The sequence below is a fragment of the Protopterus annectens genome, chromosome 2.part0 (genome assembly GCF_019279795.1).
Source record: "Protopterus annectens isolate FY-2018-M chromosome 2.part0, PAN1.0, whole genome shotgun sequence".
Taxonomy (NCBI): domain Eukaryota; kingdom Metazoa; phylum Chordata; order Ceratodontiformes; family Protopteridae; genus Protopterus; species Protopterus annectens.
Window position 1 is genome coordinate 1,676,899,125 of NC_056728.1, and position 17,731 is coordinate 1,676,916,855.

Sequence of the window (17,731 nt, forward strand, 5' to 3'; positions counted from 1 at the left end):
AGTTCAAAAATTATTTTTGAAGTTATAGCTACCAAGAAGACCATCGTCCATGATAGAAATTTTAGATTACATTCATTTGATGGTTCAAAGGGTATTTGTGTTAAACCTTGAAACACCAAAGTAAAGTTGCAAGGTGGTGAAGGATCCTTTATAGGAGGTCTCAGTAGGAAAAATGCCTTTCATAAAAACTTTGAACACTCTGGAGGAAGCGAGGGAAAGGGAGTTATTTCCTGTATGGAAATAAGACATTGCTGCCAACTGAAGTTTAATTGCAAAGAAACTGACCCCGTCTTTAAAAAGAGTTGTCAGAAAATAAAGAATATCAGAAGGTGGTGCAGGGAAGGGGTCTACGTCCTTGTCATTTGTTTCTATAGACTTTTTTGGTAGAATGTTTGAGAAGTCAAAATAATGTCATGAACCGGGGAAGAAAGCCTGGACTGTCTATTACTGGAAGTGGAGAAACCATGCGTTCAACCTGAGGGCATGAAGATTGGGGAGTTGAATCCCTGACATGTGAGAGACAAGATCTTGTTTAGGGGGAACTGCACTTGCTGAGGCTAGAAAGGGGGCAATGAGGATTACCGTGCTCTTCAGCCTGTTTGCTTTCTGTAAGACCTTTGGAATTAGGGGAAGATGAGGGTAAGCAGAAAGGAGACCCGAGGGTCAAGTGTGAAGCAGAGTGTGTTTTGGTGACTCCTCCAGACTGGGGATCAGAATGAAATATTTGCTGCATTTGTTGCTTGGAGGGGTGACACAAAGGTCACAGCAAGGTTGGCCCCAATGTCTGAAGATCATATTCACTACCTATTGATTGAGAAACCACTCGTGGGACTTCAGAATGGATCTGCTTAGTTTGTCCAGCAGAAGATTGTTTTTTTCCCCGGGATATAAGTCACAGTAAGAAAGCAGTCTGATGAAATCATCCATTCCCACACCCTCATGGCCTCTCTGCACAAGGGGGTAAGATCGAATTCCTCCTTGCTTGTTTGCTTGTTGATTTACCAGACTACAGACATGTTGTCCATCAGAACTGCAATAGTCTCCAAGGGATGATCATCTTGAAATGCCTGGAATGCTAGGACTGCTCTCTTCTCTAGGACACTGATATGCAAATTGTTCTCCTGGGGAACCACATGTCTTGGACCATTCTTCCAAAAAAAAAAAGCCCCCCACCCCCATCCCCACCACAGTTGGGAAGCATCTGTGGTTACTGTGGGGATTGGGTGAGGAAGAACGAAGGGTCCACCCAGAACAAGATCATCCAATTGAATCCACCAATGAATGTGTCGCTTGCAACTCGGGATGAGCTTTACTTGAAAATACAGGGGTTGATATAGACTGGACCATTGTGCAGCTAAAATCCATTGGCGAATTTGCATAAAGAAGCATGCATGATGGAGCAGTATTACGACAGCTGACATGGACCCAAGTGCATGAAGCACTGATCTTCCTGGAGGAGAAGGATGAGAAAGGATAGCATGCACCTGATTTTTGACAGAGATAATGTAGTGGAGAGGTAAAGATACCACCTGAATAGCTGTGTTTAAAACTGTCCTGATGAATTCCAGGCTCTGAGTTTGGGCAAATTTTGATTTGGCAAGATTTATAGAGATGCCCAAGGCATTGCAAATCTAGAGCAAATAGTCCCTGGCATATTGTAGTTGATGCTTGAAGGGGGCAGTGAGAAGCCAATCATCCAGGTATAGAAACACCTGAAATCCAGCAGTCTCAAGTGAGCTGCCACTCCTGACATGCATTTGGTAAACAGCCTGGGGAATGTGGTGAATCCAAAGGGCACAGCTCTGAATTAGTAATGACTGGCTCCCAGTCAAGGGTGGAGATGTCATCTAGATCATCTGTCTGTTTTTATGTGATGGTAAGCATCCTGTAGATCTAGAGAGCACATCCAATCATCCTTGTGCAGAAAGGGAAGAACGGACTGAACCATGAGCATTCAAAACTTTGCTTTCTTTACAAACTGATTTAATCTGCTTAGATCCAAAATGGGTCTGAGGTCCCCTGTTTTCTCTGGCACTAAAAAGAAGCATGAGTAGTTTCCGAATCCTATCTGTTTTTGTTAGGACTTTCTGGATGATTCTTATTCTAGCAGCTTTTGCATCTCTTGTGCTGCTTCCTTACTCTGAGTGTGTGGGACATCAGAAAGTTTCTTCCTTTGGCAAGGAGGAAGAAGGGAAAAGGGTATGTAGTAACCTCTGGATATTATTCTGAGCACCCATGCATCTGTTGTAATGATCGTCCAGGCATTTAGGTGCAAAGAAAACCAATGCCTGACTGCCTCCAGAGTTGGCCAGTTGGGTAGCAGTTCAGGAGTGGTGGTAGGGCCTGTCTGAAAAAGGAATCTCTAAACCCCTGGTTCTGCAGGCCTCTTCTGCCTCTAGATCTATGTCTACCATTAAAAGTCTCCCCTCTGGCACTGGAGGAATTATCCCTGCACAAATCTTGGAAAGTTCCCTGAGATTTAAGGAACCACATTTTCTTACTACCTCTTTGGTTTCTTGAAAAAGTCCATTAAAGGATAGAAAACTTGATTCCCACAGCAGATAGTGTCTTTCCTTCTTGGTCAGTGTGGGTAAGCTTATCCATAACCGATGGCCCAAACAAGGAAGTGGCATTAAATGGGGCATTAACAACTCATTACAGCCGAATGCACCTCCTGGCATTTCTACAGTTATCTCCTACTGCACCTCCAGCCATCAAATATTGCTTGTTCATATTTGCATTAATAATTCCAAAAACACGCTAAACAGAAGGTATCAGAATTTTATTATTTTATTTTACATTTGTTAACCGGGCTAGTCTAGCTGGATACATATCCGTTTTCAGTAGAGGCCCGAGGAGAAAAGCTCCAAACAAACAAACAAAATATTAATACATGTTACAGATAGACACAAAATAATGCTACAATAAGAGAGTAAAAGTGATATTTACAAGATGAAACAATGACTTAGTAGTTATATAGGATACAGTACAAGCTGGTGGTTAAGCATGGTATTAATTTCACATGGGGTGTAAGATAGACAAGCTCAGGAAAAGAACATCATTGAGAATACTTTATCTTGAAGCATACCCGATAGAAAACTCAGTTGTATTGATAATTGACCTCTGTCAATGAGTGTCTGTTAGAACTGCAAAGGTGATAACTTAATTTTTTAAAGGCTCAAGCCACACCCACCAGGAGTTAAAGGTACACACTCAAAAGAGATGTACAGGAGGGAATGAGTTAAAGGGTCCACAAAATCGCATAGCTACATTCAGGCGTGTCTGTTTATAGTGATACCTGAAATGGCAGCTTGTGAGGTACCTTCAACTGTATGAGAGATTAACCTTACTGAAGTATTTGAAATAGACGAGAGAGTAGCCAGCTGAGAGGAAGCCTTTTTGAAATCCTCAGCAGACGTGGACTCAAACAGAGTGTTTGATAGTTCTTTAGTCAAATCTCTCTGCAGCCTAGTAAAATGTACCAGATGGTATACCAACCTCAGTGCAAAAGTAGCTGAGGCAAATTCTCCCTTTCCTAATTTATCCAATGCTCTAGATGCTCTGTTTGGAGAATGGTTAGTAGAGCTCTGCTGTGCTAGCACTTTCTTAGTGACTGCTGCCACCACCATTGCATTAGCTGGGACTCCTTTGGTCCAATGGGGTCTGTCTGAAGGTGGGGCTAAAAACTTGTCAGGTCACTTGGGGATGGGCTTGACAGTATCTGGCTCCTTCCATGCACTGTGGGAAATTAGGTCAATGAGTTCATCTGCTGGGGGGCTCACCCAAGATGTAGATGGTCCAGCCCTAAAAGCTTCCAAGAACACTGATTCTTCAGAAGAAAGAATTTGGACTGACCAACCACCTTTTTGCTTAAGGATTTCTAAAATATCTCCAAAGGAGATGTCATTAGGTGGCAGTATGGGGGATACTTCTCCTTCATCAAATTCAGTCTCTTCCATGACAGACTCCATGGGGGAGTCTATGTGTCTCCTCTTACATGTTCTCTTATGGGGGACCTCCTCCTTGCCATGTTCTGAAGAGGTGTCATAAGAGAGGGGATTTTCCTCTAGTGGAACTGTTTGGAGACTAGTTGGAACTGGTTGTCCTTGTGGAGTAGGTATGACTGACTCAGAGCTTGGAACTAATAAGGGAAAAGGGACTGGATCTGAGATGTGAGAAGACATTTCTCTGTGGAGACAAAAAGCCCTTTGTACTGCCTTGAAAGTTTATGGACCAGGGGAAACCTCAACTCTCCTCCTCGCAGCCAAGGGCTCCAAAGAAGTTAGGCCAGGGCCATCTCCGGATCCAAGCCTCAAGGGGATAATTGGATCTGAGCTGTCTAGGGCTGAACCTCCAAGGTGTAGGGATGGATCCAACAAAATCAGAGCCAAATCCACTCCCCCCAGATCTGGCGATGACATCTCAGCTCCGAGACTCACTCTGATCTGCGGGTATCAGAGAAGAGACAGTTAGGGGAAATAGCAATACAGGAGGAAACTCTTCATGGATCTGATGCTGAACCTCTTGAGGATCTTGGATCCTGGGCCTCTAAAACCACAGGTTGGATTGGAGAGAGAGATAAAATAGACTTTGAAGGCACAGATCAAGCAGGGGTAGGACTCCCATCTGGATCTGAGTTCTGAGGAATTTTCGCATCATCCTATCCACATCTGCTTCTGACAAACTTCTGGAATACCTAGAAGACACTGTGGATGGAGGCCTGGAGTGTTTCTTCAGAGTCTGAAATAATTGTGTAGGCATGGATGATGAAATAGGTTTAATTAAAAATTCTGGCATATGGCTCTGACGAGACATACTGAGCCTGGGATCCTGAGCTTAGGATCCAAAGAAGAGGTTGTTGGTGAGAGAGATAAGACAATGAGAGTTGATTTCTTCAGATACAAGGGAGGTTTTGAGTCTGAGGGAAGGCTGAGAGACTTCAGATCTGAGGATGTCTGATCCATGATTTTTCTCACTTTTCCCATAGGATCCAAAGAAGCACTTGGTGACTTTGGAGGAGACATTTTCTGGATTCAGAAGAAACTGTTTTGGAGGTTTTTGAAGGGGTTTGAGCCTCAGAAGATGCAGGAAGCAAACCTTTCAATATGAGTTTGTTGCACTGTTAGACAAAGTTGTAGGGTTGAATGTAGAGCACACTGAACAGGCCGTATTCAAGTGGTCTGGTCCAAGGCAGCAAACACACTGCTTGTAGGCATCTGAATTAATCTTATGCCCGCAAGAAGTGTATTTCTTAAAACCTGTTGGTTTCTCAGACATTGAAAAAAGTACACCAAGAAAAAACAATATACAATAGAAAAAACAAAGCTTTTTTTTAAATAAAGTTAGAAACAAACAAAGTTATTAACATCTATGGTAACGATATAAATACCTTTCTAGGGTATAGCAAAAAAATTCCAATGATGGTATGAAAAGAACTACTAAGAATAGTAGAGAAAAAGTAAAAATATCCCGAGCATCAGGATAAAACTAAGAGAGAGGATTACAATTGTTGTGAATTTAGAAGGATTTTCAGGTTTTTAACTTTTAAGGAAAAGAAGTAAATACTTACAATTTCTCAAGAGCAGAACCTGCATCTAACCACAATGGCAGCAAATGAGATTTGAAACAATAGGGATGTTGTAGGGCATTGTGGGTAGAGGGAGGAGCTTGAGAGTTAGATCTGAAGTCTGACGTATGTGGCCATGTTGGATTGGAGGATTGGCTCTGTAACCCATAAGTGAGGAAGAATGAAAAGGACAATATCAAATCATGTTGTTTATTAATTTTCGAAGTGAATTAGAATAATATTTAAGAATTATTCCTATTTTCCATTTGGGCTTTATTACTGGTTCTCAAGCAAATAAATTGAGAGCCAAGGCCTGTAATGAAACATTTTACTTAAATAAAATACACAAACCTAGAGCTTGAGCCACTGTGTGTTATCTTTAAACTCTGTGATCTTCTCAGTATTGTGTCTTTTCAATTGGTTTCCTCTCTTGAATGGACAAGCCTCTTAACTGGTCATCAACAAGGAGAGGAGAGTCCAAACCAAGCAGCAGTGTTGCTTTAGTGTTTATGTTCATTGTCAGCGTGATAAACATGCTGGCATTATTAACAAACACTTCCAAGACTGGAGATACATGGATGAACCTAAATAGTGCTTTTGATGTATCAAAAACTGAAGCATTTGGCCCCGATAAGGGGCTCCATTTGAGGACAGTCTGTAAAAAGAAGCAGACAGGTGGCAACTTTATAAGTAATCATGTACTGACATTTGCAAAAACAACTAACAGTACATAAAATGACAATGAAAATAAATGACAGAGGGAAGCAGCAGTAACAATTTAAGCATCTTTGAGTTAAAATGTAGAATGAATCTTAGTGCATCTCTAAATACAACTAACATATAGCTTGTGTAATATACTTTTTTGATTCCTTTGTACTGTCTTAAATGTATGCTAAAGCCCAGATGAATGTCAATGCCTTCTACTTCGATACTTAAAGCAAATGGAGGTTATACTTCTCATTCAGTTTCAGCTACTGAATGAGCTTAACTAAAAGGCCTACCTGGTAATCGCATTTGTTCTAGTTCCTTTATCCTTGCTCGGTGTTCTGCAAGTGCCTCTCTTTGGCGTTGAATGATCTCTTCATGCTTGTGTCCTATGCACTTTGCACCTTGCTCGGTTACATCACATGCTGACATTTCCTGCTTTAACAAATAAACCAGTATTTTTAGATTTTGGTCCTAACCGATTTAAATGTCAGTATTGCAATGAAACCCAAGTTATTTCTTAGGAAGCTATTCAAGTTAAGACTAACACTAAGAAAGTTCAGTTGTGTGACGACTGTCCTTACCATTACATAGAGTTGTATGCAAGATCATCTACCATAAGTTAAAGTGTAATTATTTACCATGAGTGATCTGGATGAGCAGGTCCATTCTTGTTAATAAAAGGACTAATGCCATCAGAAGTTAGGCAGCTCAGCATTTAAAAGTAACCACTTCCACTTTATACAGAATACACTGCAATGACATCATCTTCTTCTTTAGCCTTCTTGTGACATCTTCTCCAGATGCCTGGTATGCCACACAAAGATGACAGTGAATGAAACAGACATCTATTGCAAGACAATGGGGAAGGTGACTGGCTATGCAATCAAAGATGGGCTTGTCATCCAGATCCATTTTATGCTATGTATGTATATGTCTTTCTTATCTGGTATAAGGAGGGTCATTCTTGGTAACAGTAGGGTAAGAGATTAAGCTTATTTTCCAAGATGTTTGCCATCTTGGGAACATCCCTTTGATTATTGTGGCCCCAATGTAAGACCTGGACCTACAGATCACATCCAAAATACAATACATTCAGTAGTCAATGAGGGCAAGCAGCTGCTTTACAAATACTACTATGGTTGAATTATGGAAAAAGGTTTGTGTGACAGCCAGTGCTCTAGTGGGAAGGGCCACAGGAACAGAAAACAAATGCTTATTAAACATTCATAGCAGAATTTGGGACACTTAGTTAACCAATTAGCTACAGCGGCCTTAGACACTTTATAGCAAAGTTGTTGTTAGAGAAAGATATGAACAACTGTCAGTCTTAGGTTCGTAGGTGTTCACTAGGCTAATGAACACAAGGACCTTTTTAAGCCTAGCCATACATCCCAAATCTCTGACAAGTTTCTGGTACCCCTGAAAAGTGTAAGCAGGGGCTTGGGAGGTGAACTATTTATAAGCAGGAGCCTGGAAGATGAACCATTTACAGGCTGCCTGTGTCCACTAGAGACATGGATGCCAAATCAGGGATGAATTTCCTGTTTCCCCATCCAAATGTCCAAGTTACACTTGAATTTGGTTAGGGAGGAACTGTGCTTTACATGGATGAGGAACCTGTTCCAGAGAGGGGGTAGTCTCTGGGATACATATCTGTCTCTCCAGCAGGTCCTATTTATATCACAGGCAAGTTTAAGTCTTTAGAATGGGTAATTTGGTGCTGTTTGCTTTGCGGCTATTGCATTAGGTCTGTCAGAATGGGGTCTGACAATGCCTTGTATGCTAGGCATAGATCTCTCCTCAACAGCCTGTAAGAGACAGAATATAGGGATAGGACCTTGAGGTGATCTGCAAAGGACATGTTACTTACACTCTGTATTATTTTAGTGAGGAACCTCTGTGGACATTCCAGTTGTTGGATATGCTTGGTTATAGGTACATACCAAGGGAGGTATTGTACTCAATGACAGGTCTGATGAATGCCAAATACATTGGAACAAAGACTTCCTTGGACTTAGATGCCATACCTTTGTTTATAAGTTGTACAATACAGAATGATTTCCTTACCACTGTAAACACATAAAGGTCAAAATATAGATTACTGTTATATGTGTCTTTGTTGAATTGTACTGTTTTGTTCTCAGAGAATCTAAGTTGCCTATGGACATACATGCAAAGCAATAAACATTCTGCACTGGAATAATTAGGGAACAAACAACAGGGAAGATGAACGGAGTAATTCAACTTTGATTTGGTGGCATTTGCAATAAAATAATGGGTTGTGTGCATAGAGACTCTACCTTTGTGTAAGGCTAAGTAAGGGGGTTGCACAGACAAAACCCATTATTCATATTTTTTTCTAGCCAATGTATTTTCAACAGGTGTTAGAAAGAAATGTATAAAAATGACAAAAAATACTACTTCCATACCTCTCAATTAAGGCACCTTTACAACCCTCACAAATTCTGGCAAACTGTTAACTACCTACCCAGGTATGACCTCCACCCCCTCCCCCACCACATCCAACACCTCCAAATCCATAGCATCTCAATTTAACTCCCACTTTATTAACTCCATCACCTCTCTCTTATGTAACCAACAAAACCTACCTCTCTCAATCCCCCCTTTGCCTTTAATACCACCAACTCTTTCTCCTTCAAACTTGTCCAAACCTCCTACATAAAAAAGCTCTTCAGCAAACTTAAACCAAGCAGCCTAGATGCAGACCAACTCCCCATCGAATTCTTAAATATTGCTGCCCCATCTATCGCCTATCCTATATCTCTTCTTATCAATTGCTCTATCTCTGAACAATATGTGACTCACCTCTGGAAAGTTGCACATATCATCCCCTTCATAAGGGCGGCCCCTCCAGGGAAATCACAAACTATTGCCCCATTGCCATCCTCCCTCCCATAGCTAAAGTCCTAGAGAAATGTATTCACCAACAACTCCAAAATCACCTCATAGACAACAACCTGTTATCCCACTCTCCGCATGGATTTAGGCCAAAGCATAGCACAAACACAGCCTTAATATTATTCACTGACACCATTCATCACCTCATGAACAATAGTTTCCCAGTCTCAGCAATCTTCCTTGATATGTCAAAGGCATTTGATGCTGTCTCCCACCAGCTTTTCCTAAACATACTTGCCAGCTACCATCTCAGTTCATCCACACTTACATGGTTCAAGAGCTACCTGTCTGACTGTAAACAGGCCACCAAATGGGAGAAAAATCTCTGTCCTCTGCTACCAGTGTCTATTGGTGTACCCCAAGGATCCATACTCGGCCCCCTCCTTTTTATCCTATTTATCAATAGTATAAATTCAGCAACCCAACTTACTATGATCATACAATACGCAGACGATGCATCCCTTATCTGCTTGACCCTAACCCTCCAAGAACTTCAGGATAAGACACAAAAAGCATTTCAGGAAATAGAAGCCTACCTATCCAACCTCCAGCTCATTCTAAACCCCAATAAGACCAAACTAATGTTCTTCACCAACAAACCATCCAGTAACCATTCTCCATCCCTCACTATTCAGTCCAACAATGGAACCACAATTGTACCCAAAAACCATACCAAACTCCTCAGTGTAACTATAGATGACAGGCTGAAATTTGATATTCACATTTCCCCTTCAATTAAAAGAGTCCATGCCAAACTTGGATCTCTCTACCGTGCAAAACCTTTCCTTACAAACCAAGCCAGACTAGCCAATGCTAGATCCCAACTTCTATCTACCTTACTCTACTGCTCACACATATTTACAAACCTCCGCAAAACCGACCTAAACAACTTAACATCTTGTTATAATAAAATCGCAAAATTTGCCAGCCACCATTCCCATAAATCTCATCACTGCTCTGCTCTCCAACAACTGAATTAGCTTGAGCTTCCCAACCTCTTAACATTAAACCATCTCACCTTTACATGCAAAATCATTCATAACCCTAATCAATGCCCCTCACTTACCTCCCTAGTTTAACCTCAAGTCAATACAAGGCCCCTTAGATCTTCCAACATCATCATCATCATCCCCTTTTTCCCATTTACATGGGGTCGGGGTATATTATTAACTGTCGCCAACTCTCTCGATTCAGTGCCACTCTCCTGCCTTCTTCAACACTCATGCCTGACTGTCGCAGATCTTCTTTCACACAATCCATCCACCTCTTTGCTGGATGCCCTCGCTTACTCTTACCTTCTTCCTGTCTGTCCCAAATCTCCCTCACCAGATTGTCTTCTGCTTTTCTACACATGCCCATACCATCGTAATCTGTTTTCTTTGATCTTTTCTGCAATTGGGGCTACTTTGGCTTCTGCTCTTATGTCCTCATTTCTTCGCCTGTCCCACAGTGTGCATCCTACCACCTTTCTCAGGCACTTCATTTCCATCACCTCAAGCTTCTTCAACTGTTCTGCCTTTACTGCCCAGGTTTCTGTACCATACAGTAGTACTGGTCGCACCACTGTCTTGTACACCTTACTTTTCAGCTTCTTTGGCATTCTTCTGTCATATACTACACCTGATACTCTATGCCATTTGGCTGCAGCCCCTCTGATTCTAGCTTTGACCTCTTCATTCAGACTACCCTTCTCCTCAACCACCCTCCCAGATACTTGAAGCTGTTTACTTGTTCCACTATCTTCCCTTCTATCTCTATTCTCAGCTTCTTCTGATTTCCCAATCTGCTGCCATTACCACTGTCTTATCTGTGCTTAGTTTCATCCCATGTGCCTTCAGATTTGCATTCCATTCTCCTATCCTTTGCTGAAGTTCTAGATCAGAGTCTGCCTGTACTGCCACATCGTCTGCATACAGCAGCTTTGTTGCTCTGACCCCTCCATGCTGTTTGCTGATGTCGTCCATTACCAGTATGAACAGCAGTGGGCTCAGAGCTGAACCCTGGTGTACACCCACTCCCACTGGGAACCCCTCAGTGAGGCCAAACACTGTTCGTACTTGAGTCACTGGGTCCTTGTACATAGCCTGTACTAATTCTACCAATGTTTCTGGGACTTCAAACCACCGCAGTACTGCCCAGATCAGCTTTCTTGGGACCTTGTCATATGCTTTCTCCAAGTCTAGGAAAGCCCAGTTTGACTCTCTCCTCTTCTCTAGTTTCTTCTCAAGTATCTGTTTCAATGCAAACATCGGGTCAATTGTGCTGCATCCTGATCTGAATCTGAACTGTTCATCTCCTGTCTTACATTCTACTATTCTGGGTATCCGTTTATCAATCACCCTCTCCAGAACTTTCATGCAATGTGATAGGAGTTTGATGCCTCTGTGCTGCACACAGTTGTGGATGTCCCCTTGTTCATGTATACTGGCACGAGTATGCATATTCTCCAGTCATCTGGAATACGCCTTTCTCTCCACACTGCAATTAGTACCCTCAGAAGCCATTTCTCCCCTAGCTCACCCAGCATCTTTATCATATCTGCTGTGACCTCATCTGGGCCTGCTGCTTTCCCTGACTTCATTTTCCTTAGTGCTGCTCTTACTTCTTCTAAGCTGGGCTCCTCTTCTACTCTCATTGTAGGCTGTTTCTGGGGCAGTACCGCTTCTGTGGGGTTTTCTTCATTCAGAAGCTGCTGGAAATACTCCTTCCATCTGCCTTTGATGTCCTGTGGGCTGGCAAGCAGGTTGTTGCTGGAATCCCTTATGAAGGGTGCCTGACTATCTTCTTTATCTTTCTGTCTTTGCCTTGCAACCTGGTATAGTTTCTTTGTGCCCCTTACTGAGTCACTTTCCAGAAGCTGATAGAGTGCCTCTGATGCCCTATTCTTTGATATTGCAACTTCTTTCTTAGTTTCTTTGTTAGCCAACCAGTAGTCCTTCCTAGCTTGGTCAGTCTTTTCAATCCCCCACTTCTTCCTGCACTCCTTCTTTCTTTTGATTACATCCTGCACCTTCTGCATTCCACCACCACCTTTCCTTATGTACCTTATTTCCATACCTGGCTCGGCCACATATCTTTTCTGTAGTCCTAACACATGCTGTTTTTAGGTGCTGCCACTCTTCTTCAACTCCACCTATTTCCTCCTCTTCTTGGGGTGCTAGAGCCATGAGTAGATCTTCCAACAGACTGATGCTAAAATAACCCAGTCACACAACTGCCATGGCAACTGTCTCTAACAAAATAGCTATGGCCTGGAATGCTCTGCCCCATCACATTCAAAACACTCCCAACTACTTTTCCATCAAAACTAAAACTAGAGAACATCTCAAATCCAGGTGGATTTGCTCCTGCTGTTCTGGATAACGAATCCTCTCCCTTTCTACTTTGCTCTTTCCCCTCTCTAAGCAACCTGTCTCTAGCTTTAGCACATTTTAAAATTTGGTACTGTGCAGTAAACAATGCACATTTTAAGTGTGCTACAACTGATGACACCATAGATGCTTCTTTGTCAATTACTTTCACTCATTGTTATTTCATGATCTGCAATGTTGCTGACATGTCCAGACTTTTGGAATATACATGTATAAGCTTTGTATTAAGTGTATTATTATATGTATGTAATTTTAGGATTTTTATGATTTTGTATTACAATGTTATTGAATGTGGAGCTTTTCTCCCTGGGTCTCGGCTGAAAACGGTCTCCTTGGCCCAGTTTGACACTACCTGGTTAACAAATGTAAAATAAAATAAATAATAAAAAAATAAAGTTATTTTATCTAGTACAAAAATCCAAGTAAGGAACAGTATCCTTGGCTGGGGTCTTAAGAGAAAGTTACCCTTCAGAAATGCCTTACACACTTTCAGAGAGGCTAAAGACATAGAATTTGAGCTTTGATATAAATGGAAAATAGCTGAAAGGTTCACTTTGAAAGAAGAATAAAACACATGGAACCAAAAATTATACAAGGTATCCAACAATGATTGAATAAGCACTGTATATAGACTTGGGGCCTTTCATGAAGTTCTAATAGAAAAATAAGTCTGCTTGCTTTTATCAGAGTTCCGGGTATTATGCTTTTGTGCAGAAGTGAGAATCTGGACTATCGTGGATGGGTAGGCAGGATCACTGGACATTACTGGGACTGCAGAAAGCAAGTGATTAGCCAAAGGGAGTAGGGATCTAAATGGGACTACATAATGGGATGTGAAAGTAGGGTCCTGAAGGAGCAGAGTTAACCATCTTCTCCAAAAGATGAGGTTGTATAAGGAGAAACAGAGTTGTCAAGGCCAGCATGGCACTAGGGAAATCACTCTAGACTTGTGTTTTCTGGCTTTATCACTAAACCTTACAATCAGAAGCAATGGTTGAAAAGCACAGAACAGTTCTGGAGGTCATTTGTGGATAACAACATTATTGTGATGTTTCTATGGAGGGGAGTTAAGGGAAAAGAAGTAGTTGCACTGGATGTTGCTCAGAGAAGCAAAGAGATTACAGCAAAGCTTCCCCAGAGGTGGAGCAAATTCTGTCCTACTTTTGAACTGGGGAAACATTCACATGGCATCAGAAAATAATGATTCAGCCTATCTACTCCTGAGCTGGCTTTCCCATTAATGTGGTTTGCAGTGAGAAATCTTTTGGTTGATATACCACATTTCCAGACTCTCAAACCCTCACTTCTTTATAACAAAAGACACAGGAGTAGGCTCCCTTTGGTCAGTGAGGATAGCTATCATAGCTTAGGTTGTAGAGTCCTAAAAGGCTTGGAAGGTGACAAGAACTGCACATATCTGCACTACTTTGATAGAGAAACTGGCATCTAATTATGACCACACACCCTAAATAGGCTGACAATGGCAAAGCCCCCACCCTAGTGAAGATGCATCTATAGTAGTAGTCCCTTGAGGGGTAGTGACCAGGAAATGGCATCCTTGAGTAAAGGACAGAGTTTTCAATAATTATGCTAGATGAGCTTTCAGAGTGGGATCCAAAACTGTGACCACTGCGGCACTCTCATATAAAACCTTCAGTAGGATCCAAAACTGGGGTCTATATTATAATCTTGAAGGTTTAAAACTTCGAATTCCTAAAGATCGAACTTTAGTGATCGAAGTCTTAGACCATCAAAACCTAAAAAAAAATACTAAATAAAACAACAAAAAAAACTAAATAGTGTGTAACCCCTGCACCCCCTATGTGGGGGGCTGCACCCCCACCTCCCTACTTAAATACACCAACTCCGAGAATGCACTACATTGAAGTAAACAGAAATCTCCCCCTATGGAGATTTTCCGTTTAAACATTCGATATAGTGCGCTTTCGTTATTCTCGTGTCGACAATATTGTATTTGATATTGTCAGACTTAGAGATTTTAATATAGACCCCCAAAACTGTGACCACTGAGGCACTCTCATATAAAACCTTCAGTAGGGTACCATGGAAATACTCAGTGCCATCATCCTTAGGCCATCTGGTAAATTACAATTGTGACATAGTGAGTGAACAATCTGGTAACATAGATTCTAGACAGGAAGTATCCTGTTCATATGTAAGTGGGCTTTGCATGCAGCTGTGCCTGTAGACTTCAGCCTATAAATGTGAGCAGCTGAAATGGTGACTTAGCAATGTTCACAATGATTACTAAGAACTGAAACAGTGTAACCAGGGACTCCTGGAGAGAAGTTAGCATAAGAACGTAAGGTGTTGCAACGAGACAGCCATCCAGGTAGGGAAACACCTTGACTCCTTGCAATATCAGGATCACCTAAACAATGGACATGCATTTGGTGAATACCTTTGGGGGAGGTTAAGGTGAGGTCAAACTGAACAGGTTTGAACTGGCAGTGACTGTCTCCTATGTACAATCTAATTTGATTCCAGTATATGATGTTACCTGGATGTCACTAGGACAACTTATTTATTTTATTTTATTCATTTTTTATTTATTTTCTCTTTGTTTACCAGGAAAGTCTGACTGGGCTAATGACCCATTTTCAGTAGAGACCTGGGGAGAAATTTTCCATTACATAGATACGATTTCTTACAAATGACACAAAGTACAGTGGTGAACAAGAAACAGTGGAGAGAGGCTCCACTACATAAATACCATTACATTAATGAGTAACAATAGTAAAATAAGGCCGAACAGTACCATATTTAATCTATAATAAAAGAATCATGAGAGAGGTGATTAACTGAAGCAATGTGGTATGTAAGTTTTACATGACATAAAAAGATAATTTGTTAATGCATGTGTTTAATAAAACTAAACCCCCTTTGTACAGCCAAACTGTTTGCATAAGATTTTGTAAATGTATCTATAACCTGTTGTGTCTGAGAATAAATTTTAGAATCTGCACACAGTTTTTCAATTTGGATGTGTTTACTCCTTCCACACCTTATATATCTCAATAAAAAGGTTTCCTATTATGCTCAATATCTTTATATACATTTTCTTCAAAATTTTCTTGATCTTGTCTCACACTATGCTTAATTTGTTGTACAGCTTGTTTACAGTTGTAGCTCAACCTCCCTTCCATTTCTTATATTTTTGTCACCTTAATCAGGTATCTTGTTCTTATGGAAATATATCTCCTTGATGATGTATGCCTAGATTCTGATGTTAAACATTTTTTTTTATTTTTTGCATTCAAACAATGTCTCTTTCAAAACTTTCCACATTCCATATGCAGTTTTCCACTGAACACACCACTATTTTACATAGTGACTGTTTTGCTTCCATATAATCTGTAATTATTCATCTGTGCATTGGTTTACATTTCAGTTTGGCAGAATTGTCTAGCAACAAATGTTATAACCCCATGATCACTGCACATCAACGGTGGTAAAACGTGTCTTGAAGTAACAGTAATTTATTTAGGAACACAAACAATGTCTAGTATATTCTATTCCCTAATAGGTTTTTTTTGATGGCTGAAGCAACTGTTATTCCTGAACATACTTTGTCAATAATTTCCTTACTAATGTTGTTGAATCAATATTATTCCAATCTGTTTCTGGTAAATTTAAGTCCCCAGCTAATATTATTTTCCCCTCCTATGTTTCACATAAGAAAAGTATGAATTTCTCTAGGTCATCAACACTTGACTTTGATAGTCCATGCACTCCAACAACTGTTACATGTTCCAGGGTTGTCTTTATTCTCACAGTTACACAGTCTATATTATTGGCATCATCACTGAACAAGTAATAATCACAGGTTTCATAACTATCTTTAATCCCTATCATAACAGCTCCACCTGATTTGTTGTGAGAATGTCTGTTACAGTAAAAGCATTTATACAGTGACAAAACTGGTTTCCAATCATTGTTCTTTAACCATGTTTCAGAAATAATAACAGCATCAATCTTGCGGAAATATAGTAAACTTTCCAATAAAAAAACTTTATTATTAATGTTCCTAGCATTAGCAACTATCATAGCTGCATCAAATGTTGCTATCTGTGAACTGTTAAATTTTCGACCTGGCAAAAAATACTGCCTAATATTTGTCAAATATTGCAAAATATCTGCTGCAAAAATTCTATTTCCTGATCTTGACAAATGCACACTATCCTGTCTGAACATATGTGCCCAAAACTAGGTTTGGATGCTCTACACATTTCCATTTTTTAAAACGGGAATTTTTTTTATTTGTAGGTATTTACCCAAAAAATCTTTTCAATCATGGTGACCTGACTGTCCGTTCTATAAGTGATTTGTGAAAAATGTCCTAACACCAGTAGAAGTTATACTATTTAAGAGGGCTGTAAGTTCTCTACTTACAGCCAGAGAGTCCTTGTGGATGAGATCATTTTTACCAACATGAATAAAAACAGATCCATACTTCCTTACATTAAGGCATTCCAAGGCTTGTCTCACATCTTCTGTTTTTGCTCATGGCAAGCATAACACTATTCAGTGTTCATTATCATCCCTGCAAATATAAGTATCTGTTTCTCTAACAACAGAATCTCCAATTATAAGAATATCTCTTCTGACCAGATCTGAAGAATCTTCAACTTCTACTATAGTAATATCTGCTCCATCAATTGTTACATACAAATGATCTTCATCACTATTAGTCTTATTAATCCCACTGTTTTCACTGCATATTAAATTTGTACATATACACGTCTTATCCAGCTGGCTTTGTACATCCACAGCTTGAGCCATGCAGTCAACATCTGCCTTTCTCTTCTTTTTTCTTACAGTAATGTTATTCAATCCTTTTATGTTCAGTTTTAATTTCCTCCTTTTCACCTGCCCCTTGGCTCTTTTTTCTACTTCCTCTTTTGGAAAATTATGCCTTTTTCTGAAGACTTAAGCTTTTCTGATAGCAAAATGTTATAATTCCCTGTAATCTGTGTGTTACATAACAAAGCATTATCCTTTTTGGTACATATTCTCTTTACTTTACAGACATTTATCAGTTTCTTTTTCTTCCTTGTTATTTGTTATGAACTTCTTCCTTTCTTTTTTGTTTCCTTCTAAACATTTTGAATTCTCAGATTGCTTTATACTTGCATCCAGAATTCCA

The 17,731-nt window shown here is 40.3% G+C and overlaps 1 protein-coding gene across 1 annotated transcript in view; it reads right to left on the reverse strand.

The window, feature by feature from the left end:
* The window catches only part of FHAD1 (forkhead associated phosphopeptide binding domain 1), a gene marked incomplete at its 5' end in the record, with an annotated part of 2,130,934 nt that overhangs the window by 629,628 nt on the left and 1,483,575 nt on the right, over positions 1-17,731 (reverse strand). Inside the window, one exon of the mRNA XM_044060429.1 lies at positions 6,568-6,709. Within this exon, the coding sequence (XP_043916364.1) occupies positions 6,568-6,709 (142 nt within the window). The remainder of the gene's footprint in view (positions 1-6,567; positions 6,710-17,731) is intronic.